The sequence below is a fragment of the Callithrix jacchus genome, chromosome 10, assembly GCF_049354715.1.
Source record: "Callithrix jacchus isolate 240 chromosome 10, calJac240_pri, whole genome shotgun sequence".
Taxonomy (NCBI): Eukaryota; Metazoa; Chordata; class Mammalia; order Primates; family Cebidae; genus Callithrix; species Callithrix jacchus.
In genome coordinates, this window is record NC_133511.1 from 123,012,730 (window position 1) to 123,038,892 (window position 26,163).

The 26,163-nt window shown below is 50.9% G+C and overlaps 1 protein-coding gene and 1 long non-coding RNA gene across 5 annotated transcripts; one reads left to right on the plus strand and one right to left on the minus strand.

Annotated features, from left to right (window-relative positions):
- Window positions 1–718: 718 nt before the first annotated feature.
- Window positions 719–10,629, minus strand: LOC118145532 (uncharacterized). The gene is made up of 3 exons (XR_004730741.2): window positions 10,456–10,629; window positions 1,393–1,502; window positions 719–847 (listed from the first exon to the last, which is right to left on the minus strand). It is a non-coding gene; the product is annotated as an uncharacterized LOC118145532 (long non-coding RNA).
- Window positions 8,716–25,753, plus strand: TSGA10IP (testis specific 10 interacting protein). 4 transcript variants are annotated; one of them, XR_013523494.1, is made up of 9 exons: window positions 8,716–9,012; window positions 11,884–12,020; window positions 12,113–12,834; window positions 13,000–13,147; window positions 18,961–19,131; window positions 23,973–24,072; window positions 24,272–24,396; window positions 24,917–25,128; window positions 25,625–25,753. XR_013523494.1 is itself a non-coding variant. In XM_035263357.3 (8 exons), the coding sequence occupies exons 1-8, from the start codon at window positions 10,690–10,692 to the stop codon at window positions 25,038–25,040; spliced, it is 1,683 nt and encodes a 560-aa protein (XP_035119248.3). In that variant the 5' UTR covers window positions 10,679–10,689; the 3' UTR covers window positions 25,041–25,145. The 4 variants fall into 4 exon arrangements, 1 of the variants encoding a protein (XP_035119248.3); XR_008474839.2 differs by lacking the exon at window positions 8,716–9,012 and adding an exon at window positions 10,679–10,845; XR_013523495.1 differs by lacking the exons at window positions 8,716–9,012; window positions 18,961–19,131 and adding an exon at window positions 10,679–10,845.
- The last annotated feature ends 410 nt before the right edge of the window (window positions 25,754–26,163 follow it).

The window sequence follows — 26,163 nt, forward strand, 5'->3', positions numbered from 1 at the left end:
GCTGGCTCATGCCTGTAATCCCAGCACTTTGGGAGGCTGAGGCAGGAAGATCACCTGAGGTCGGGAATTTGAGACCAGCCTGATCAACATGGAGAAACCCCGTCTCTACCAAAAATACAAAATTAGCTGGGCGTGGTGGTGCATGCCTGTAGTCCCAGCTACTTGGGAGGCTGAGGCAGGAGAATCCCTTGAACGCAGGAGAATCCCTTGAACCCAGGAGGCAGAGGTTTCGGTGAGCTGAGATTGTGCCATTGTACTCCAGCCTGGGCAACAAGAGTAAAACTCGATCTCAAATAATAATAATAAAATAAAATAATAAAATTAAAACTGTAAAAATATAATTAAAAAGAAAAAATGAAGATCAGAAACAATAGCATAAATATATAAATATGCAGCCCATAAAGGCCTGCAAAAGTACTTTATTAATTAAATATCACATTTAGCTCTGAGCCTTCTGGCAGCCAAAGCAAAAAGTTTTGTTTTTTTTTCCCAGAGAAAACTTCTTCAGTGGAAAGAAATTTTTTCCTAGACGTTAGCTCCAAAGGAACAGTTTCAGATGGGGCCCACCGTGTGATGTGGTAAAGGCCAGCCTCAGCCACATTCCCACAGCCGAAGCCTGTAATAAGCCTCCCACAATGAGTCCTTGGAGAGTGGGTCCAGGTGGTTCAGTTGTTCTCATTTGGGCTCGCCTTGACCTCTCAGTGGCTCTTGTCATAGTTGGTCACTTTCCTCCTCTTTGAAATACTTTGTTCACTTGGATGGGGGCTCTCACTCTAGACAATCTTCTTTCCCACTGTGGGCTCTGCTCTTCCCTCCATGGCCACATCTCCCTGACCTCTCTTGACCTCTGCAAGGTGGCCGGCCCAGGCTCAGACTCCTTCTTTCCTCTTCCCTTCCCTGCTCTCCCCTCCCCTTCCCTGCTCTCCCCTCCCCTTCCCTCCCCTCCCCTTCTCTCCCCTCTCCTCCTCTGCTCTCCCCTCCCCTTCCCTGCTCTCCCCTCCCCTTCCCTGCTCTCCCCTCCCCTTCCCTGCTCTCCCCTCCTCTTCCCTGCTCTCCCCTCCCCTTCCCTCCCCTCTCCTGCCCTCCCCTCCCCCTCCCTCCCCTCCCCTGCTCTCCACTCCCCCTCCCTCCCCTCCCCCGCCCTCCACTCCCTTGCCTCCCATTCTTCTTCCTGGATGGCAGGCCACTGTTACCCAGGTCCTCCAGTCTAATTTCTATTCACAGTCAGAGGGAATGCAGCCATTACATTTTATACCATTTCCTCACTGTCTTGTGATCACCTAAAATTACTAAACAAATCTCTATTAAAAAGTACCCAGTTGTGTGTAGTAGCCAAATCCCAGAACTTGATTTAGAATGAAATAGTCTTGGGCGGGGCGTGGTGGTACACACCTGTTGTCCCAGCTGCTCGTGGGGCTGAGGCTACAGGGATAGCTTGAGTTTGGGCTGCAGGCACCTGAGATGGCACCACTGCATTCCAGCCTGGGCAACAGAGTAAGACCCTGTCTCAAAAAAAAAAAAAAAACAATGAAGTATTTCCCACTTCTGGCCACTGCAGCCCCCACGGATAAGGAGTGGGGGAAGTCAGCTCTTCGCCTCTCCGTGGCACCACTCTCAGGCTTGAGAAGACCCTGCCTTTGGGGTACAGGGAGGAAGGGAGGGCAGTGGGTGCAGAGAGTATGTGCTGGATTGGCAGTGGTGTAAGATGGCATCTCACTCCCTAGATGGCAGCTGTCTAAAGCTGGCTCCTGCCCTCCGAAGGGTTTCACGGGCTCCTGGAGTCTCCCTTAGGCACTGCCCCCTTGACTGAAACTCCTGGGAAATGGGCAGGGGCTCTCTGTTGGTAGCTCTGGCTTTCTTTCAAGTGGCATGCACTAACCCACTCTGTTGCATACCCTGTGCCAGAGAATACAAGCCCGCTGGGCCAGACCCCTTCTTCCATTCCCGCTGGCCAGTGCCCACCATAGTTCACCCCCTTTCTGGAGGCCTCACCTACCGATACCCACTGGGCCACCATGACTGTAGTGAGCCCACCTCAAGCTCTCTGGGGGGCTTCCTTGAAGCGCTTCTCACCAGATTTGGGGTTAGAAGGCGGCTCCCCAGTTCCACCCCCTGCAGACTCAGTGCCATAGCAGCTCTTTCCAAATCAAATCACTGCAAACTGCCCCTTTCAAATCCACCCTTGATCGCTTTATACTCTTGAGGTGAATGAGGGGCTTCAACAGTGGCAATGTGGGTTTCTGCTTTCTTTCAACTTTCGCATTTTGGCCAGAAGCAAGCAATTCACCATGGCATTTCATGTCTATTCCACTCTGGAGCCTCGGTCGAATATTCTTTCATGCTGTTTATCATGCTTAGGACAAACCCAAAATTCCTGCCTACCAGGCCCCACATGATCTGACTCTTGAGTCCCCTATGGAGGTTTATATATATATATATATATATATATATATATATATATTTTTTTTTTTTTTTTTTTTTTTTTTTGAGACGGAGTTTCGCTCTTATTACCCAGGCTGGAGTGCAATGGCGTGATCTCAGCTCACCACAACCTCTGCCTCCTCGGTTCAGGCAATTCTCCTGCCTCAGCCTCCCAAGTAGCTGGGATTATAGGCATGTGCCACCACACCTGGCTTATTTTTGTATTTTTAGTAGAGACAGGGTTTCTCCATGTTCGTCAGGCTGGTCTCAAACTCCTGACCTCAGGTGATCTGCCCGCCTTGGCCTCCCAAAGTGCTGGGATTACAGGCGTTGGCCACTGCACCCAGCCTATTTATATTTTTAAGACAGAGTCTCACTCTGTCACCCAGGCTGGAGTTCAGTGGCACAATCTCAGCTCACTGCAACCTCTGCCTCCCAGTTTCAAGCAATTCTCCTGCCTCAGCCTTCCAAGTAGCTGGGATTACAGGTGCCTGCCACTATGTCTGCAGACGTTTTTTGTATTTTTAGTAGAGGTGGAGTTTCACCATATTGGCCAGGCTGGTCTCGAACTCCTCACCTCAGGTGATCCCCCGCCCGCCCTTCCCGGCCTGCCAAAGTGCTGGGATTACAGGTGTGAGCCACCGTGCCCAGCCTAACCTCAGCACTTAGGGAGGCTAAGGCAGAAGGATCCTGTAAGGACAGGAGTAGAAGATCAGCCTGGGAAACATAGCGAGACTCTGTCTCTTGAAAAAAAACAAACAAACTAAAACTAAAATAGGCCAAGTGCAGTGGCTCACACCTGTAATGTCATCACTTCAGGAGGCCAAGGCGGGCAGATCACCTGAGGCCAGGAGTTCAAGACCAGCCTGGCCAACATGGTGAAACCCCGTCTCTAATAAAAAATCCAAAATGACCTGTGTGTGGTGGCACACACCTGTAATCCCAGCTACTTGGGAGGATGAGGTACAAGAATCACTTGAACCTGGGAGGTGGAGGCTGCAGTGAATCGAGATCACACTATTGCACTCCAGCCTGGGCGACAGCAAGACTCTGTCTCACCGACCCCCCCCAAAAAAAAAAACCCTAAAAGAAAAAGAAAATTGTAATCTGAGACTCCAATGTGAAAGAGCCCATTGGAAATGTTTTTATAGGGCAGTTCTACCAGCCTTTCAAGGAACAGATGGTCTTTATCTCATACCAGTTGTTGCAGAAGACAGAAAGAGAGAAGGCTGCCCAGTTTTTTATGACCACCCCCGCCCAGACCAAACAACATAAGGACACTATCAGAAACGGAAAGTCTGTATAGAGCACTGGATTATGGACACAGATGTTAAGCGTGAACTAATATAATAGAATATAGGAAAATACCCCACCTAGGGGCAGGAAAACAACTTCTTAAGACTCCCAAAATACAAAGCTCTATTCAAAACATTCATGAATCTAACGCCATGAAAATTAAAGATTTTTTGACAAGCCTTGAAAAAAATTAAGGATTTCTGGTCGGGTAAAGTGGCTCGTGCCTGTAATCCCAGCACTTTGGGAGGCCAAGGCGGGAGGATCACTTGAGGCCAGGAGTTCAAGAGCAGCCTGGCCAACATGGTGAAATCCCATCTCCACTACAGAAGTTAGCCAGGTGTGGTGGCACGTGCTTGTAATTCTAGCTATTCAGGAGGCTGCAGCAGGAGAATTGCTTGAACCCAGGAGGCGGAGGTTTCAGCGAGCGGAGATTGTACCACTGTACTCCAGCCGGGGTGAAAAAAAAGGATTTCTGTTACATTAGAGCCCTCAGAGACAAGGTTGACAGGTGACTGTGATCTAGGAAATAAAGAACTCCTTCGGCAGGGCGCGGTGGCTCACGCCTATAATTTCAGCACTTTGGGAGGCCAAGGTGGGTGGATCATTTCAGGTCAGGAGTTCCAGACCAGCCTGGCTAACATGGCGAAACCCCATTTCTACTAAAAATACAAAAAATTAGCTGAGCATGGGTCATGTGCCTGTAATCCCAGCTACTCTGGGGGGTTGAGGCGATAGAATCACTGGAACCTGGGAGGTAGAGGCTGCAGTGAGCTGAGATCGCACCACTGCACTCCAGCCCCGGAAAGAGAGCAAGACTCCGTCTTAAACAAACAAACAAAAAATTACAAGATATCATTCTTCGGCCACAGGGTTAGTCAAAATTCATAAGTTGAATAATGCCGACATTTGGTGAGAATGTGGGCAGACAGAAATTCTTGGTCCTTTGTAGGTACATAAACTGGCACAACCCTTCTCTCAAGCAATCTGAAGTTGGATGTATGTTTATGCCAAGACCTTACACTCTCAGTCCTTGATAAGCATGCCAGAGAGATTCTCATGCAGGTGGACAAAGAGGCATGTGCAGGGGTGTTGTGTCCCTTGTGAGAACAGGAGTTGGGAGCCACTTTGGCATCCGTCATCAGAAGGATGGATTAAGTAACGGGTATGTAGGAAACTACGGACACTATGCAACAGTCAGGGTCGACAAGGCTTTTTTAAAAACACAGTGCTGGTCGGGTGCAGTGGCTCACACCTGTAATCCCAGCACTGTGGGAGGCCAACATGGGTAAATAGGTCAGGAGTTCAAACTAGCCTGGCCAACACGGCGAAACCTGGTCTCTACTGAAAAATATTAGCCAAGCGTGGTGACACATGCCTGTAGTCCCAGCTACTTGGGAGGCTGAGGCAGGAGAATTGCTTGAGCCCGGGAGGCAGAGGTTGCAGTGAGCCGAGATTGCCCCACTGCACTCCAGCCTGGGCAAAAGAGCAAGACTCTGTTTCAAAAAGCAAAACAAAACAAAAAAACCACAGTGCTAGCAGGGGAGGGCGGCATGTGCTGATAATCCAGATACTCGGGAGGCTGCAACAGGAGGATCTCTTGACCTCAGGAGTTTGAGGCCAGCATGGGCAATATGAGACCTTGTCTCTCAAAACAAAACACATGGTGCTTCATGCCTATAATTTCAGCATTTTTTTGAGATGGAGTATTACTGTGTCACCCAGGGTGGAGTGCAGTGGCACGATCTCAGCTCACTGCATCCTCTGCCTCCTGAAGAGCTGGGATTACAGCGAGCGCTACTACACCCGGCTCATTTTCGTATTTTTAGTAGATACAGGGTTTCATCATGTTGGCCAGGCTGATTTTGAACTCCTGACCTTAAGTGATCCAACTGCCTTGGCCTCTCAAAGTGCTAGGACTGCAGACATGGAGCCACCACGCTCAGCCCAGACTAGACATTTCAATTTCTGAGGCTGTTCTTAGTGATCAAAGGACTTTTTATCACCTAAGGTGACTTGAGGAGTCATAATGCCTACTCATGTTTTATCCAGGCCTGGGAACAGCTTGGCCCAAGGGGGAGTGGGTGGGTGGAGAAGGATGCAGCTGTCTCTGCCTGAATGCTGGGTCCCCTTTGCTCAGGCTGTCAGTGCCACGTTTTTTGTTTTTTTGTTTTTTTTTTGAGATGGAGTTTCGCTCGTTACCCAGGCTGGAGTGCAATGGTGCGATCTTGGCTCACCGGAACCTCCGCCTCCTGGGTTCAGGCAATTCTCCTGCCTCAGCCTCCCAAATAGCTGGGATTATAGGCACGCGCCACCATGCCCAGCTAATTTTTTGTATTTTTAGTAGAGATGGGGTTTCACCATGTTGACCAGGATGGTCTCCATCTCTTGACCTCGTGATCCACCCGCCTCGGCCTCCCAAAGTCCTGGGATTACAGGCTTGAACCACCGCGCCCAGCCCTAGTGCCACGTTTGTTTGTGTTCACAGGGGAAAAACACTGGCCAAATACACATCCAATAGTTAACAGTTCTACTGCACATATTTAAATTTTTGACAACATACATATGTAACTTCTATCTGAAGAATCAATAAAGATATGTTTTCTATCTGTACATTTATTTATTTATTATTTTATTTTATTTTTTGAGACAGAGTCTTCTTCTGTTGCTCAGGCTGGAGTGCAGTGATGCAATCTCAGCTCACTGCAACCTCCACCTCCTGGGTTCAAGCACTTCTCCCACCTCAGCTTCCCTAGTAGCTGAGACTACAGGCACACATCATCATGCCTGGCTAATTTTTTGTATTTTTAGTAGAGACAGGGTTTCCCCATGTTGCTCAGGCTGGTCTCAAACTCCTGGGCTCAAGCCATCCTCCTGGCTTGGACTCCCAAAGTGCTGGGATTACAGACGTGAGCCACTAAGTGCTGGGATTACAGGTGTGAGCCACTATGCCAGGCTCCCATTGCAGGTTTTAAGTAGAATCTTAACAAATGGCTCAGGCTGCTGGGTTGGAAATTAACCATGAAGAAGCAGAAAGTCTATGTAGGAGTCAACCGGTCCAAATGGGTGGTGGTGGGAGTTCAGATTCTGAACACACTTTGAAATCAGGAACAACTGCTGGATAGGACATACCATGTCAGAGAAAGAGAAGAGCCTAGGTTGTTGGCTGGAGAAACAGAAAGGAGAGCATAATCACTAGGCCCAGATGGAGCAGGCTGTGGAGTGGGTCAGGGGGTCAGTTTCAGATTTGTTAAATGTGAGTTGCCTGTTAGACACCTAGTGGAGTGGGCCATTGGAGTTTGGGGGGCAGAACTTACCTTCCATGTTTGAGGGAGAGGACTGGACTACAGATAAAAGTGGAGCTCATTGGCTGATAGATTTTATTTAAACATGAGCCTGTCATGCCTGTAATCCCAACACTTTGGGAGTCTGAAGTGGGAAAATCTCTCAAGTCCAGGGGTTTGAGACCAGCCTGGGCAACTTGGCAAAACCTCATCTCTACAAAAAATTAGCCAAGCATGGTGGTGCATGCCTTTAGTTCCAGCTACTTGGGAGGCTGAGGTAGGAGGAGCCCAGGAGGTCGAGACTGCAGTGAGCCACGATCATGCCACTGCACTCCAGTCTAGGCAACAGAGTGAGGCCCTGTCTCCAAAAACAGAACAAAACAAAACAAAAACCCAAAACTCAAAACAGAGAACCATGAGCCTGGTGAGTCCAGTAGGAGAGTGGATGTGGACAAAGAAGAGAGAAGGTGCAGCTGTCCCTCTCCTGGAAGGGGAGGAGGAACTGGCAGAGGAGCTGGGGAGGAGCTGGCCACTGACCTCAGCTTGGTGGGAGGGAAGGCACCAGTGATCTGGGCAGGTGCAGCCTGCCTGGAGTGGGTTCAAGAAAGAAAGGCAAGGGGGAAATTAACCTTGTCCAGTGAAAACTCTTTCAGGAGGCTTTGCTGCAAAAGGAACAGAGAAACGAGGCAGTATTGAAGGGGGAAGTGAGTCAAGGGAGAAGCAACAGTACATTTGTGCTGATGGAAATGATCCCAGAGAGAGACGGGGAGGACAGCTGGAGGCACGTCACTGAGCAGGCAATCAGCAAGCGAATGAATTCATGGCAAGGGTGATAAATGAAGCAGAGTAAGGGGTGGGGCCTCTTAGGGACTTAGGAAATCTGGGCAGGGAGGGCTTCTTTGGCAAGTGTCATTGTAGCAGAAAGCTGGAGGTCCTGAGAGGGTGAGCCATGTGGATTCTGGGGAGAGAGCCTTTCAGGAAGAAGAAACAGCCAGTGCAAAGGCCCTGAGATGGGACTGGCCGATGTACTGAAGAGACAGTGTGGTTGGATCAGGGGTCATGGTGGCCCTTGCAGGTAGACATCTGTGAAACGTGCGGGACCTAGTGGGCCAGTAAGGACTTTGACTTTTAGCCAGTGAGAGCCAGGACCCATGAGCTGGTTGTGAACACAGATGTGATGGACTCCATTCTTTTTTGTGATGGATTCTGTTCTTTTTTTTTCTTAGTTAAGGTCTTGCTCTGTCACCCAAGCTGAAGTGCAGTCATGAAAATATCAACCTGAGAAATCCAGACCTGCCCTCTGCCAGGGAAGACAGTGGCCCAGGGTTCTAGACTGTCCAGGAAATCAGCTGGGTTGCGGTCTGGGGGGCTCCATTTCTGAAAGTGGAGCTGCCTACACCTGTGCCTTCCACTGGGCTCCAGGTGTGGGAGGAGGATGGCAGCCCCCAGAAAGGACAGAGTTTGCATATTTTGGATGGCAAAAGAGCTTCACCTGGAGCAGCACTATGTAGGATGTTTACACTGGATGTGCTCACTGTCAGGTGCTACTGGGATGGAGCCTGAGCGCAGAAGAGGGACCACAGGGCCACAGGGCCATAGGCAGGTCTGAGAAAAATTCTGCCTCTAGGGTAACTTCCAGGATAACCTGCCACACTGGGGGCACATCACTGATGACCTAATAATAGCAATGTGGCCGGACGCAGTGGCTCATGTCTGTAATCCCAGCACTTCCGGAGGCCAAGGTGGGTGGATCACCTGAGGTCAGGAGTTCAAGACAAGCCTGGCCAACATAGTGAAAACCCATCTCTACAAAAATTCCAAAAATTAGTTGAGCATGGTGGCACACACCTGTAATCCCAGTTATTCAGGAGGCGACGTGGGAGAATTGCCTGACCCCAGGAGGTAGAGGTTGCAGTGAGCCAGGATTGCATCACTGCACTCCAGCCTGGGAGACAGAGCGAGATTCCATCTCAAAAAAATGATGATCGTAACGGCAACACTAGCAGAAGTTCCCGTGAGTCATGAGGATGTTCTGTTTGTATCTGCCTAGTGATTTAATCCTTACTACTACCTTGAGGGTAGATACGATTATAACCAGCCCCCTACTTCCCATGAGAAAACAGGCACTAAGAGGGCACAGGGCAAGTGGAGGAGCTGGGATTTGCACCCAAGCGCTTCCTCTGCGCTCTTAGCCACTATGCTCTGCAGCCTCAAGAAAGTGGTCAGTTAGTGTTAGTAATAATCACATTTACCAATTTCATTGTTTGGGGTTTCATGTAGTCCTTGCACAAACCTATGAGCTAGGGCCATGATTCCAGTTTTGCAGAGTGGGGAACCCGTCACAGAGCTAGTGAGAGGCCACACCAGGCCTCCAGTCCGGCTGGTCCATCTCTAGGACCTCAGCTCAGCACCATGTCCTCGTACTGCAGGCCTCAGCGGTCAGCACCAGGCATCCCATGGGGACTTAAGATTCCAAGGCATTTTAGCACTGCTTAGAAGTTTGGGGTAAGATCTTTTCATCCTTTTAAATTTTTATTTGATTTTTGAGATGGAGTCTCACTCTTTCGCCCAGGCTGGAGTGCAATGGTGCAGTCTCAGCTCACTGCAACCTCCACCTCCTGGGTTTAAGTGATTCTCGTGCCTCAGCCTCCCAAGTAGCTGGGATTACAGGCACCTGCCACTATGCCCAGCTAATTTTTGTGTTTTTAGTAGAGATGGGGTTTCACCATGTTGGCCAGGCTGGTCTTGACCTCAGGTGATCCTCTGCCTCAGCCTCCCAAAGTGCTGGGATTACAGGCAAGAGCCACTGTGCCCGGCCTCAGGTGAGATTTAAATGTTGTAACTCCTTCCAGAACCTCATGGCCTATGAATATGCCCTGTCTCCTGGACACAACCTTCAACTTCCTGACTGGGGCTGGGAGTGCAAGGATTTGTTTATTTTTTCTTGAAACAGAGTCTTCCTCTGTTGCCCTGGCTGGAGTGCAGTGACACAATCTGGGCTTGCTGCAGCCTCTGCCTCCCAGGTTCAAGCGATTCTCGTGCCTCAGCCTTCCAAGTAGCTGGGGTTACAGGCCCGAGACACTGGGCCTGGCTAATTTGTTTTGCATTTTTGTCAAAGATGGTATTTCACCATTTTGGCCAGGCTGGTCTTGAACTCCTGGCCTCAGGTGATTCACCCGCCTCAACCCTGCAAAATGCTGGGATTACAGGCCTCAGTAACCGCACCCAGCCTGGGAGTGCGAGGATTTAAATAAAATCTTGTGAAAGTCCAGTTTGGTTCCTTCGGGGCCCCAGCTGGGTCTGGGGGCAGCGCAGGAGACAGGCTGATGGAGAGGGCCTGCCTCAGGCACCGCCTGGGCATCTTCACGGGTGTGAGGACTCTGTGAGATGGCCGAGTCCTGAGGTCCCCTGTACAGACAGATGGGGAAACACAGGTGAAGTGGGGACAGGGACTTACATCAGGTCACACGGGGAGCCAGTGGCTGAGGCAGGAGCAGAGGCAGGACCTGGCCCTGGGTCTCTGCGCTGAACCATTCCTGGGCATCCTGCTGAATTTGCCCCCAGAAGGAAATGGGCCTCACATACCCCACTGCCGCCTCCTAGCATACTTTTGTCCTGACCCCTTGAGACTGGCTGAGGACTGGTTGCCATAGAGATGGCCTGTTGGGCAGTTCCACAGCGGGGGTGGGGGATGGGGCAGGATGGGGAGGACACCGATATGCTAAATACCCACCAACAGTTGGTTAGGGCCCCGTTGGGGCGACCAGGGCAGGACACACAGCTTCAGGCTCCGGGGAGCAGCTCTAGGCTGCTCAAGCTGCTGTTGACCATCTCTCGGGACAAGCAGGTGAGGGAGGCCCAGTGGGGGCATTTCCAGGAGGGCCGCGTTGGGTCAGGGAGGCCTGGGCTGGGGAGGCTCTTGAGAAACCATGATACCTGAGCTGAGGTCCAGTGAAAGTCAGGGGGCAGGACCGGGACAGGGACCACAGGGAGCCCTAAAGGCCTTGGGGGAAGCTGAGGGATGATGGGGCAATTTAGGGAACACTGCGGGAGGAACAGGGTTTCAAGAAAGATGAAGACCACCTTGATGAAGACCACCTTGGTTTCCGCCTTGGCTGTAGCAGGTCCAGGGCCCAATGGGACATTTGGGAGTGCAGTCCAGGGCCCAGAGGCGGCCTGGTGCAAAGGTGACGAATCTGGGCTCCACCACTTTCCAGCTGTGTGACCTCAGTTACTCAGCCTCTCTGAGCCTCAGCTTTCTCCTCCGCATGAGAGGAGTGATCTCCTCCGCATGATGGGGCCTCCTAGGGTCCTTGGGAAGGTAATGTGTGTTCATGTATGAAAGTCCTGAGCACATAGTAGGTGCTCAGCAGATGGCGGCTGTTGCTATTTTAATATGCAGAATGGAGGTGTTCAGTCGAGTTCTTTTGTTTTGTTTTGTTTTTTTTGAGATGGTGTTTTGCCCTTGTTGCTCAGGCTGGAGTGCAATGGCGCAACCTCGGCTCCCTGCAGCCTCTGCCTCCCGGGGTTCAAGCGATTCTCCTGCCTCAGCCTCCCAAGTAGCTGAGATTACAGGCACAGGCCACCACATCCGGCTAATTTTTTTTTTTTTGTATTTTTAGTAGAGATGGGGTTTCACCATGTTGGCCAGGCTGATCTCGAACTCCTGGCCTCAGATGATCTGCCCACCTCCGCCTTTCAAAGTGCTGGGATTACAGGCATGAGCCCCGCGCTCGGCTGTGTTCCATTGGTTTTAATGGTAACAAGGGCCCAGAGGGGTCCAGTCAGGCCCAGCCAGGTGCACAGAAGAGGAGGGCACCCAGGCAAGGTGCAACACAGTCCAGAAGGCTGCTCCGAGCTAACCTCCCCTACTGTCTGTGCCCAGGGCCACCTGGGGAGTGGTGACGGTGTGCCAAATCAGGACCTGCAACGGAGGTCTCAGAGCTCAAGGCAGACAGCAAAGAAGGACCGCAAGCCCAGGGGTCAGAGCAAGAAAGGACAGGGTTCTGAAGAGGCTGAGGCGTAAGGAGCAGTAGGATGGGTCAGGTGGGTGCTGGGGTCAGGCCCTTCTGGGGGCTGGTGTGGAACCTGACCCCCACCCTCTCCTTCTTCAGTCTCTTCACCCCTTCTGCTCGGAAGCCCTCCTTCCCCTTCCAGTGGGCCTGGGAAAGCATTGCCACAGATGTCCGGGATGCACTTCAGCCAAGCTCCCCAGCCTCTAGCCACCAAGTCCTGCCCCTGCCCTCCTCACTCTCCCAGCCTCAGTTCAGGCGCAAGTCCACAGGCAGCCTCCCAGAGAACCCTGGCTGCTGCCAGAAGACAGAGACACGAAACCTAAAGGTGAGACAGCGGCTGAGAGCCTGGGGCGGTGTCTCCATCCTTCCTGGCAAAGGAGGACAAGGACCAGAGCCCCACTGTGAGTGTGACCTCCAGCTGCCTGGGAGGAGGCCAGGATCAGGATCGGTGTCCGACGAGCAGGTCCAGCTGCCAGGCCCGGGTGCTGAGAAAGCCGAGAAGGGTCTGAGTTCTGTGGAGCTGCCCCAGCGCCCCAGAAGGGAGCCGATCTCAGAGGAGGAGCAATTCTCAGATGCCACAGAGGAGGCTGAGGAGGGGGAGCACAGGGCTACCCACAGAAGGAGGGCTGGTTCTCAGAAAAAGGGGCAGATTTCTGGAGAGGAGGCTTCAGATGAGGGGGAACAGGGCCAGAGCCAGGGGAGCACCCCCAGCTACAACAACCTCCAAAGGCCACGGAGGAGGAAGACAAGGGCCAAGGAGCTACAGGAGCCGTGGGACCTGGAGAAGCTGCACAGTCAGCTCCAGAGAGACCTGGATTGTGGTGAGCACGCGGCTCAGAGCCTGGGTTCCCCGAAGCAACACCACTGGGAGAGCACTCAGGGAGGCAGGAGCTCAGGCAGGCTAGGCTGTGCCCTGGGTGCTGGGGGGATTGCCTGGTGGGCTGGGAGAGAGAGGGCAGTCCCTGACTTGATCTCACTGTGGACAGGTCCCCAAAAGCAGCACTGGAGGGCTCGGAGAGATGCCTTCCAGGCCTCCAAACGTCATGGGAAGGGCTATGCCTTGGGAGGCGATGAAACCTTCCTGTCTGCCAACCTGTCTAACCGCACCTTCCACAAACGACAGGAAGCCACCAGGTAAGAGGGTAGAGAAGGGAGTGGGAGGCAAGAGTGAGAAGTAGAGATGGAGCCAGTTCTCTAAGACGTGCTGAGGCATTTGAACTCTCATTCATTTCTTTGTTTATCCATTCGCCAAACTTTTGGATTCTCCATCCATTCATCCACTCATCCATCCCTCCATCCACCCAACCATCCATCCACCCATCCACCCATCCATCCATCATCCATCCATCCAAACATCATCCATCCAAACATCCATCCATCCATCCATCCATCCATCCGCCCATCCATACATCCATCCACCCATCCACCCCACCATCCATCCATCCATCCACCCACCCACCCACTCATCCATCCATTCATCTAAACACCATCCATCCATTCATCCACCCTCTCACTCATCCATCCATCCACCCACCCACCCACTCATCCATCCATTCATCCAAACATCATCCATCCATTCATCCACCCTCTCACTCATCCATCCATCCGCCCACCCACCCATCCACCCACCCACCCATCCATCCATCCACCCACCCACCCACTCATCCATCCATTCATCCAAACATCATCCATCCATTCACCCACCCTCTCACTCATCCATCCATCTGCCCACCCACCCATCCACCCACCCACCCATCCATCCATCCACCCACCCACCCACTCACCCATCCATTCATCCATCCATCCATCCATCCATCCAGCTACTGAAAACATCCACTCAACCGTGTATCCATCTCTCTGAATACCTGGCCAATTATTTATTGACACAGTCACTTTTATTACCCATCTTTTCTTCTATCCATCCATTAATCTATTAACTAAGTGATTAATGCAACATTTATTATCTACTCATGGGACCTTAGGATATAACTATTACAAGACTTGGAGCTAGCTGGGCATGGTGACATGTGCTTGTAGTCCCAGCTACTCAGGAGGCTGAGGTAGGAGGATCTCTTGAGCTTAGGAGATTGAGACTGCAGTGAGCTATGGTCCTGCCACTGCACTCAGCATGGGCAACCGAGTGAGACACTGCCTCTTAAAACGAAGTTAAAAGGCCAGGCACAGTGGCTCATACCTATAATCCCAGCACTTTGGGAGGCTGAGATGTGTGTATTGTCTGAGTTCAGGAGTTCGAGACCAGCCTGGGCAACTAAAAATATAAAAAATTAGCCAGATGTGGTGGTGTGTGCCTGTAGTCCCATCTACTCAGGAGGCTGAGGCAGGAGAATTGCTTGAACCTGGGAAATGGAGGTTGCAGTGAGCCAAGATCGCACCACTGCACTCCATCCAGCCTTGGCGACAGAGCGAGCCTCTGTCTCAAACAACCAACCAACCAACCCAGCCTGGTCAGCATGAGACCACTGTCTCTACAAAAGAAAAGAAGATTAACCTGGTTTGGTGGAAAGCGCCTATGGGCCCAGCTTCTCTAGAGGCTGAATCAGGAGGATCTCTTGAGCCCAGAAGTTCGAGGCTGCAGTGAGTCATGATCACATCACTGCATTCCAGTCTGGGCAACAGACCGAGACTCTGTTTCTAAAGCAAAGGAGACAGTGGGAGCTGAAGGGGAGACTATTGGCAACACTGGGATGAGGGACCATGAGGCCCTCAACCAGGAGGCCCTGTGGATGGAGGGAGGAGATCCATTTAAGAGACATTTAGAGACTGGTTCAGTAGGCCTTGGTGACTGGTGACAGGTGGCATGTGAGAGCAGGGGAGAGTTCATTCAGTATTCTTTTTTTTTTTTTTTTTTGGAGACAGAGTCTCACTCTGTTGCCAGGCTGGAGTGCAGTGGCTCACTGCAACCTCTGCCTCTCAGATTCAAGCAATTCTCCTGCCTCAGCCTCCTGAGTAGCTGGGACTACAGGCACACGCCACCATGCCGGGTTAATTTTTGTATGTTTGGTAGCGATGGTGATTTACCATGTTGGCCAGGATCATCTCAATCTCCTGACCTCGTGATTTGCCCACCTCAGCCTCCCAAAATACTGGGGTTATAGGCATGAGCCACCGTGCCCAGCTCATTGAGCATTCTTGTAGCACCCCACAGTCTTTTTTGGAAACAGAGTCTGTCTGTGTTGCCCAGGCTGGAGTGCAGTGGTGTGGTCTCGGCTCACTGCGACCCCTGACTTCCAGGTTCAAGCTATTCTCCTGCTTCAGCCTCCCGAGTAGTTGGGACTACAGGCTCCTGCCACCTTGCCTGGATAAGTTTTGAATTTTTAGTAGAGGTAGGTTTCACTATGTTGGCCAGGCAGGTCTTGGACTCCTGACCTCATGATCTGCCTGCCTCGGCCTCCCAAAGTACTGGGATTACAGGCGTGAGTCACCATGCCTGGCCATAATTCCTTTTTTTAAAGATTTATTTAATTAATAAATAAAAATTGTATTCATGAACAACATGAGGTTTAGAAATATGTATATATTGTGGAATATCTAAATTAAACTAATTAACATATGCATTACCTCACTTTTGGAGACAGAATCTTGCTCTGTCCCCAGGCTGGAGTACAGTGGTGCGATCTCAGCTCACTGCAACCTCTGCCACTCAGGTTCAAGCAATTCTTTCTCAGCCTCCCGAGTAGCTGGGATTACAGGCACACGCCACCAGACCCAGCTAATTTTTGTATTTTTAGTAGAGATGGGGTTTCACTATGTTGGCTAGGCTGGTCTTGAACTCCAGACCTTGAGATCCTCCCGCCTCTGCCTCCCAAAGTGCTGGGATTACAGGTGTGAGCCACTGTGTCTGGGCTTACTTTTTTTTTTTTTTTTTTGTGGTGAGGACACTTAAAATCTACACTTTTAGTGATTTTTCAAGTATACAATACATTGCTTTTAACTACGGGCATCAGATCATACAATAGATCTCTTGAGTTTATTTCTCCTCTCTAACCGAAATGTCTCATCCTTTGACCAACCTCTCCCTTCTTCTCCCCACAAACCCATTGAGACCTTGGTAACCACCCGTCAACTCTCTGCTTCTGTGAGTTTGACGTTTTATTTATTTATTTAGAGACAAGGTCTTGCTGTGTTGCCCAGGCTGGAGTGCAGTGGTGCAATCATGGCTCACTTCAGCCTTGACCTCCAGGGCTCAAGTAATCCTCCCACCTCAGTCTCCTGAGTAGCTGGGACTACACACATGAGCCACCATGCCGGGCTAATTTTTAAAGTTTTTGTAGAGATGGGGTCCCATGATGCTGAGTTTTACTTTTTTTAGATTTGGCACATGAGATTATATGGCATTTGTCTTCCTATGCCTGGCTTATTTCCCTTAACATAGTGGTGTCCTCCAGGTTTATTCATGTTGTTGCAAATTGTCTTCTTTTTAAGGCTGAAGAATGCTTTTTTTTTTTTGAGATGGAGTTTCATTCCTGTTACCCAGGCTGGAGTACAATGGCGCGATCTCGGCTCACCGCATCCTCCGCCTCCTGGGTTCAAGCAATTTTCCTGCCTCAGCCTCCCGAGTAGCTGGGACTACAGGCGCACACCACCATGCCCAGCTAATTTTTGTATTTTTAGTAGAGACGGGGTTTCACCTTGTTGACCAGGATGGTCTCGATCTCTTGACCTCGTGATCCACCCGCCTCGGCCTCCCAAAGTGCTGGGATTACAGGTGTGAGCCACCGTGCCTGGCCGAATGCCATTGTTTATACACACCACCTTTTCTTTATCCATTCATCTGTTGATGGAAACTGAGGTTGATTTCATATCTTGGCTACTGTAAATATTTCTGGAATGAACATTGGCGTACAGCTACCTCTTCAACATGCTGATTTCATTTCCTTTGAATACGTACCCAGAAGAGGGTTGCTGGATCACATGGTGGTTCTACTTGTAATTTTTTGAAGAACCTTGATTTTCCCACATGATTAGTGATTAGTGATGAAAAAGACTGTCTTTTTTGAGAAATGTCTGTTTGGAGTCTTTTTTTTTTTTTTTTTGTCTAGAGTCAGGATCTTATTCTGTCTCCCAGGCTGGTGTGCAGTGGCATGATCATGGCTCACTCTAGCCTTGAATTCCTGGGTACAAGCAACCCTCCTGCCTCAGCCTCCTGAGTAGCTGGAATTACAGGTGCACACCACCACTTCCAGCTGATTTATTTTTTTACTTTTTATTTATAGAGATCAGGTCTTGCTATGTTGCCCAGGCTGGTCTCCAACCCCTGGCTTCAAGCAATCTTGCTGCCTCTGCCTCCAAACGTGCTGAGATTACAGGTGTGAGCCGCCATGCCCTGCCTCTTTGCCTATTTATTTTATTTGTTTATTTTTTGAGATGGAGCCTGACTTCATCACCCAGGCTGGAGTGCAGGGGCGTAATCTCGGCTCACTGCAACCTCCGCCTCCCAGGTTCAAGCAATTCTCATGCCTCAGCCTCCTGAGTAGCTGAGACTACAGACATACACCACCGTGTCCAGCTAATTTTTTTGTATTTTTTAGTAGAGATGGGATTTCACCATGTTGGCCTGGCTAGTCTTGAACTCCAGACGTCAAATGATCCACCTGCCTCAGCCTCCCAAAGTGCTGGGATTACAGGCATGAGCCACCATGCCCAGCCTTTGCCCGTTTTTTAATTGAGTTATTTGAGCTCGCATGTTTTGGAATTGAACTCCTTTTCTGATGTATGGCTACAAATATTTTCTCCTGTTCTCGATGTCATCTCTGTTGACTGTTACTGCTGCTGTTGATGTGCAGGAGGTTTTTGGTTTGATGCGACCTCATTTGTCTATTTTTGCTTTTGTTGCCTGGGCTTTCTGGGTCATATCCAAAAGACCAAAGCCCAGACCAGTGTCACTAAGCCTCTTTTTTTTTTTTTTTTTTTTTTTTTTTTCATTTTTCTGTGGCAGAATCTCAGTCTGTCGCCCAGGCTGGAGTGCAGTGGCTGAATCATGGCTCACGGCAGCCTTGACCTCCTGGGCTCCGGTGATTCTCCCACCTTAACCTCCTGAGTAGCTGGGACTACAGATGTGGGCCGCCACACCTGGCTAATTTTTTGTATGTTTAGTTCAGAAGAGGTTTCGTCATGTTGTTCAAGGTGGTCTCAAACTTCTGGGCTCAAGCGATCCACCTGCCTCAGCCTCCCAAAGTGCTGGGATTGCAGGTGTGAGCCACTATGCCTGGCCTTTTTTTTTGGTTCAAGATTGCTTTGGCTGTTTGAGGCCTTTTGTGGTTCTATATTAAAATTGCTTTTTCTATTTCTGAGAAAAATGTCATTGGAATTTTAAAAGGATTGCACTGAATCTGTAAATTGCTTTGGATAATATGGACATTTTAATAATATTAATTCTTCCAAAGCACCCTTCATTTTTTTCTTTTTTGAGATAGAGTTTTGCTCTTGTCATTCAGGCTGGAGTGCAATGGCATGGTCTCAGCTCACCACAACCTCTGCTTCCTGGGTTCAAACAATTCTCCTGCCTCAGCCTCCCAAGTAGCTGGGATTATAGGCCTGTGCCACCACACCTGATAATTTTTGCATTTTTAGTAGAAACTGTTTTCACCATGTTGACCTGGCTGGTCTCGAACTCTTGACCTCAGGTGATCCACGTGCTTCCGCCTCCCAAAGTGCTGGGATTACAGGCATGAGCCACTGTGCCTGGCCTGGAAGCAAGAGAGTTCTAGAAAGAGTAGGGAAAGGCCTTGATCTGGGCCTGAGGGCTGAGCCTCTATGGTAGCCTCTGTCATGGACTTCCATGACAAACCCTATTCCCAGAACACTGGCTCTGGACCCTGCAGTCCCTTTCCACAGGCTTCCATATTGCCCCATTCAGCCCCTGGCCCTCCGTGAGGCTTCTGCTTCCCATAAACCCCCATCCCCTTCCCTTCCCTCTCTTACCCAAGGAGCCTGCTGCAGGCATGGGAGCAGCAGCGGCAGGAGGAGCGGCAGCAGGCCGAGCTGCGTCGGGCCCGCACACAGCATGTACAGCAGCAGGTGGCCCGCTGCCTGGCGGCCTACGCGCCCAGAGGGAGCCGGGGGCCTGGGGCGGCCCAGCGCAAGCTGGAGGAGCTGAGGTAGAGAGCCCAGGCTTTGGGGGGCCCGGTGGGAAGAGGGCAGGGAGGCCGTGACAGGTCTCAGTCTACAGGACCGAGGAGCACCAGCCCTCGCCTTCCCTGGGGCTGGCCAGGCCACTTCGCCGTGTTTACAGATGAGGATACTGAGGCATGGGGAGAAGGGGCCCGTCGAAGGCCACCAGTTAATATAATGACAATCTCTGCTGCTGTCGAATGCTCAAGGTTAAAATATTCTACATCTATGACCAGACCTTCAAATCTTCATTTCCTGATTTCTAATGCCAGACATACTTGTTATAAAATTTCACAGAAATATTGACTGGAGAAGGTGAACCGCCCTGTGACCCCACTCTGGGAGATAACCATTGTTCACAGTTGGCTGAAGAGTCACGTTTTATTCTCTTCCTATATTGTGACCATTTTCCTAAGAAGCAAATCTATTGGCAAACCTTTTTTGGACTCCTAACAGGCCCACCTGCTGGTGGGCCAGGTCAGATTATTCCCTTGGCTGCACAAAAGAATTTGAGAGCAAGTTCAAAGGCAAAGAAGGTTATTGCAAAGCAAAGGCTACCCTAACCAACATGGTGAAACCTCATCTCTACTAAAAATACAAAAATTAGCCGGGCACGGTGGTGCATGCCTGTAATCCCAGCTATTCGGTAGGCTGAGTCAGAAGAATCACTTGAACCCAGGTGGAGGTTACAGTGAGCCAAGATTGCGCCACTACACTTCAGCCTGGGCGACAGAGCAAAAATTCCATCTCAAAAAAAAAAAGAAAAAGGAGGAAAAGGCTCACAGGAGGCTGAGGTGGGCAGATCACCTGAGGTCAGGCGTTCAAGACCAGCCTGACCATCATGGAAAAACCCGTCTCCATTAAAAATACAAAAAAAAAAAAAAAACCACCAGGTGTGGTGGTGCATGGGTGTAATTCCAGCTACTTGGGAGGCTAAGGCAGGAGAAATTGCTTGAACCCAGGAGCAGAAGTTGCGGTGAGTGCCATTGCACTCTAGCCTGGGCAACAAGCGCGAAAACTCCGTCTCAAAACAAAACAAACAAACAAAAAAACCAAGCCCACCCTGAGAACTGCTCAGAAGGAAAGACAGCAGCTTGTGCCTTAAAAGGAATTCCTTTCGTGGGATTTGTTCATACATATTCACAAAATCCTGGTCAGGTATGCAGAGGCGGACCTGTGATTGTCGCATGCGCTCAGCATCTGTATGCGCTAATGCACATCACAGATATCATTAGAAATCACCACCTAGGGGTGTGTTTTTTACTATTAAAATGAGGAAAATGTTGCTATAAGCTAAACCTTGAGCCTAGCTGTGTATGCGGGACCCCGAGAAGTCCCTAGCTCCCCCCAAGGCAGGAATTTGTAGCTAATAGCTTCCAGGGCTTTTGCCGATTGACTGGAGATTGGGGAAGCTACATTATGAATAAGGGGCTTTTGTTTTCTTCCCTGGGCTCTTCTAGGTATCAGGGAACTTGTAGCCATCTGGTATCCCCGAGGACTGCTATCCTGAAAAAGAGTTAGGCACTCAGCCGGGTTAGAGTGGCTCATGCCTGTAATCCCAGCACATGGGGAGACTGAGGCTGGTGGATCACCTGAGGTCAGGAGAGACCAGCCTGGCCAACATGACGAAACTCCACCTCTACTAAAAAAATACAAAAATTAAAAATTAGCCAGGCATGGTGGCACACACCTGTAGTCCCAGCTACTAGGGAGGCTGAGGCAGGAGAATCGCTGAACCTGGGAGGCGAAGGTTGCAGTGAGCTGAGATCATGCCATTGCACTCCAGCCTGGGTGACAGAGCAAGACTCCATCTCAATATAAATAAATAAAAATAAAGAGTTAGGTGCTGATGCACAAGCGCACAAGTGACCCAGAGCGACTGTGAAAGGAGCCCCGGGGCTTCAGACAAGGGGACAAGTCTGTATGGCTTGCCCACCTTACTGTCCTTCCTCAGTATCTCCACCTGCCGGTGAGGAAACTGAGGTTCAGAGAGCTTAAATAATTTGCCAAAGGTCACGGGTGGGTAGTAGAACTGAGTTCCAGCCACCTTGCCTGCCTGAGTGCTCAAATTCTCCCTTTAGATGAAAGATACCAGGCCCTTCCCATAAGAGCTCAACCTAGTGAAACAGGTAATACGAATAAATGTGACCAAAACTAGTGCCATTGATTTGAGCACCTCCTGGGTGCAGTCAGCACAGGGCATCTTTTTCTGCACCGTCTCCTCTGGTCCATGACAAGTAGGGTGAGGATCCACAGAGGTTTCAGTGGGGTTCTGATCATCTACTCTTTGAGGCTCAATCTTAGTCGCCCCAATTTTACAGATTTGGAAAGAGAGGCTCTGAGAGGTCAAATGCGTTTTAGGGGACTGCTTGGGCCACTCCCTTCTTCCCAGTCTCGCTCTGTCACCCAGGCTGGAGCGCAGTGGCATGATCTCGGTTCACTGAAACCTTTGTCTCCCGGGCTCAAGCAATTCTCCTGCCTCAGCCTCCCAGTTGTGGTGTGCACCACCGCACCTGGCTAATTTTTCGTATTTTTGGTAGAGACAGGGTTTGACCATATTGCCCAGGCTGTCTCGAATTCCTGACCTCAAGTGCTCCACCTGCCTCAGCCCCACAAATTTCTGGGATTGCAGGCGTGAGCCACTGTGCCTGGCCAAATGTTTTGTTTTGATAGCAAGGCAGGAAGTGTCAGGTTCAGAACTCCAAGTGGCAGGTGCGACAGAAGAGTGATTCAACCTCACTCCTTTCACTTTCTATTTGAGACCATTAAGTCATCAGTAGATGTCTCCCACATGGTCTCACAGCTCTTACAGCCTGTGAGCTTCACTGTGTGATCGGAACAGGAGACTCTGTCCTGCCTAGGAAGGACGGGCACAAAAGAGGTTGTCCTCCTTCCATTCTGAGATGATGGATGGGGCTGACACCCACAGGCACAACTTCCCTTTCTAATCAGGACTCCTGTCATTTTTAACAGATATAGCATAAAGTGGCTGGGCACAATGGCCTATAATCCCAGCACTTTGAGAGGCCAAGGCAGGCAGATCACCTGAGGTCAAGACCAGCCTGACCAACATGGAGAAACCCTGTCTCTACTAAAAATATATAATTAGCCAGGCATGGTGGCACATTCCTGTAATCCTAGCTACTCAGGAGACTGAGGCAGGAGAATCGCTTGAACCTGGGAGGCGGAGGTTGCAGTGAGCCGAGATGGTGCCATTGCACTCCAGCCTGGGCAACAAGAGCAAAACTCTGTCTCAAAAAAAAAAAAAAAGGAAAGAGAAAGAAAGAAAGAAAGAAAAGAGGGAGGGAGGGAGGGAAGGAAGGGAAAGAAAGAAAGAAAAAGAAAGAGAGAAAGAAGGAAAGAAAGAAAGGAAGGAAGGAAGAAAGAAAGAAAGAAAGAGGAATAGCATAAAGTATCCAGCAGGAAAAGTGCACATGATATCACTAAAAGATAGAGACTGCCAGCTCATTTTCCACCTCCCCTTGTAACTGCTGTGAATTCCTTCCTAAATGGTGAAAACCCTTTTCAAGGCAACTTATGTTCCTGGCCGAGGGTTTTCAAGTCCACGTCTTTTTCTCAGTGGAGGATGCTTCCTTCCCTGCCACAGGGCCAAGGGCACATGACCCAGCAAGGTGGTGTTTTTCCACGGGGCCCAGCACATTCACTCTGAGGTCCCAGCACAGGTCCTGAGGTCTTGTCTGCTTCTCCCCTCCCCTCCAGTCCATGGGTGCTGCCTCCACACCTCAAGGTCTCTCTTATGTGCTTCACAGAAGGATGTCTGGTCCCATTTGGGGTGTGGCCTGAAGGCCCCTCTTGCTGACAGGGTGCTCTTTTCACGAGGAAGAGTGACACTCAAGTTTCTCAAGCAGACACATTCTGACAAGTGCACAAACTGGGTTTGGGGTTTTTTTGAGACAGGGTCTCGCTCTGTTGCCCAGGCCGGAGTGCAGTGGCACAGTCTCAGCTCACTGTAGCCTAGCCCTCCCAGGCTCAAGGCATCCTTCCACTTCGGCCTCTCAGCTAGCCGGGACTACAGGTGCATACCACCACGCCCTGCTAATTTTTGCATTTTTTTGTAGAAACAGGATTTCACCGTGTTGTCCAGCCTGGTCTCAATCTCTTGGGTTCAAGGATCCGCCCTCTTTTGCCTTCCAAAGTGCTCGGATTACAGGTGCTAGCCACTGCACCCAGCCAAACTGGGTTCTTGTAAATGAAAACTGTGCTTCTCCAATGGAAGCCTGATCTCTCCAGGATGTGGTTTTTAAATTTGAAACACTTTTTTTTTTTTAAGTTTCTCTGTCCTATTTTCCAAGCTGTCTGCTTATAAGAACCACAGAGAATTCTGGCAAGCTTGTCCGATCGCTGCTATAGCACAGTGAAATAAACTGAGCGCAAAGCCCAGAGAGAGGCCTTGCCCAAAGTCACACAGCTAACAACCACAGCTTCCCCTCAAGGGGAAGAGGACAGGGAGAGGGAGGCTATGGAAGCAGGTGTCTGGAAGCTCAGAAGCCAGCACTGGCCCCTTTCCCACGGGGGTGGCACAGGAGGATGGGAAGGCCCTGGCTGCACAGGGCTCAGTCCCTCACTTCCCAGCTGCCCAGCTTTGAACAAGTCCCTCAACCCTCCTGAGCCATCAGTAAATTGGTGAATAATGTCCACACTGGCTGACTTCACAAGGAATCCAAGGCCAGAATGGGCATGCAATCGCTTTATGAAGGTGAGGGTGAGAGCATGAATATCAAGCCCTGAGTAAAGATGAGCGGGCTCAAGAGTGGGGATGAACAGTTGTGTCCACGGTTAGCTGCCCAAAAGCCTGTCTCTCCTGCAGGCGTCAGGAGCGACAGCGCTTTGCTGAGTACCAGGCAGAGCTGCAGGGCATCCAGCACAGGGTGCAGGCCCGGCCCTTCCTGTTTCAGCAGGCCATGCAGGTGAGGCTGGCACCTGAGCAAGCACACAGCTGCCCGCTGCGAAGAGCTGGCTGAGTGGGTAGGGAAGCAGCATGGGCGGAGGTCCCTGCAGATAGGATCCCAGGGCTGGGGAGTCCCTGGGGCCCACTCAGTAACCAGAGCCCCAGCTTGCCCTCGGCAGCCTTGGCACAGAGCAGGAAGCCCTTTTCTCTTTCCTCAGGCCAATGCCCGTCTCACTGTCACCCGGCGCTTCTCCCAGGTGCTGTCAGCACTGGGGCTAGATGAGGAGCAGCTGCTGGCTGAGGCAGGAAAGGCGGACACAGTGGGCACCCCCAGAAAACCCAGGTGAGTCCCCCGGCAGGTCAAGAAATGGCTCTGTCATGCTGCTGAGGGATGGGGCGCCCACACCAGCACTCTGGGCTCTGGAGGGCCTCCCCTAGGCCCTGCCCTTCCTGTCACCCAAGGAAGTCTAGGCCAGGGTTGTCATTCCTACTTCTCAATGAGAAAATTAAGGACCTGACAGGCAGGGCCTTGCTTAAGGACACAGGAACGAACAAGCAGCAGAGTCAGTGTGGGACTCTGCAGCCATCCGAGCTGCCGCACACCAAGCCCTCATTAGGGGCTGGCACCACACTGGTTACTCCTCGGATACCTCTCTTATGCCTTCGAATAAACCTGGTATAGAGCAGGGACTATGAAGCCCACTTGACAATCAGGAAAGTGAGACTTGAGAAGAGAGAGTCACTTGCCCAGGACCACACAGCAAGCCAGTATAGGAGCAGGGTTTGAAGCCACATTGTCAGTGGTTTCTTTGGGCATGGGGGTGGCAGCTGAAGAGCCAGGGGGCTCTATCTGTGTCTTGAAGGAGCCACAGGCCAATGAGGGTGAGAATGGAGCACTCTCCTCAGAGCCCCCCAAGGAAAGAACCCACCGGCAGCCAGCCTGGCAGGCACCACACCCCCAGCGTGGACCCGGAGTGCAGTCCCTGAGATAAAAATGAAAGGCTTTATGGCAAACACAGCGTGGGATTTCTGGTGGTGGTGGTGGAGGCTCCAGGTTGGAAGTGAGAGGTGGCAGGTGAGTGGGCAGCAGGCTTAGCTCTGTCCCCACATCCCCCCAGGAGCTCTGGCTCTTTTGGTTCCCCCCACATCCCCCCAGGAGCTCTGGCTCTTTTGGTTCCCCCCACCCAGCACACACAGCCCCTTCTCTCCTCCTGAGGAGTGGGGACATCTCAAAGAGCAAGAACTGTGACTTCTCCACCCCATCCTCAATGTGTATGCTGGGTCCTAGAAATTCAAGCGTGAATAAGATGGAACGACTCCCGCCTCTGAGGATGCCCAGTCAGTGGGAGGGGGGGTGGACCCTCAGAGGGGTGCATACAACATACCCTAACACAGACTGACTGTGCCACACAGGGAGCCACAGTCTTAGTAACCGTTGGGTGGGGGGAGGGGTTTCAGGAGGGAATGTGTGCATTGGTCTTTTTAAGTTCCAGTAGTTTTAAGTTAGGGATCCTCTCCTCAAGAAAAAAAATCATACACACAGATGTGCCATATTTTGCATTCAATTTCAGGGGTTCCACGGACACACTGACACCCATGTGGAGCTCCTTAACAGTTCACACGTTTAAAAAACCCAATCCAGGGCCAGGCAGAGTGGCACACACCTGTAATCTCGGCACTTGGGAGGCCAAGGCGGGTGAATCGCTTGAGCTCAGGACCAGCCTGGACAACATAGTGAGACCCCCGCCCCCATATCTATAAAAAAATACACAAATTAGAGGGGCGTGGTAGCGTGCACTTGCAGTCCCAGCTACTGGGAAAGCTGAGGTGGGAGGATCACTTGAGCCCGGGAGGTCAAGGCTGCCGTGCACGGTGATGGCGCCACTGCACTCCAACCTGAGGAACAGAGTGAGATCCTATCTCAAGAGAAAAACAACCCGGGGGACGTGGGAAGGCAGCGTTCCCTGAGGATACTGGTTCTAGGGAGTCGGAAGCTGGGCTATGCAATTGGGGACCTCGGGAAAACAACACCCGTTGGAGCCACGACCCCAGGAGTCCAGGAAGCGAGCGCCCACTGTAGGAGGGAGGTGTCCACGGAGACCGTGAGGTA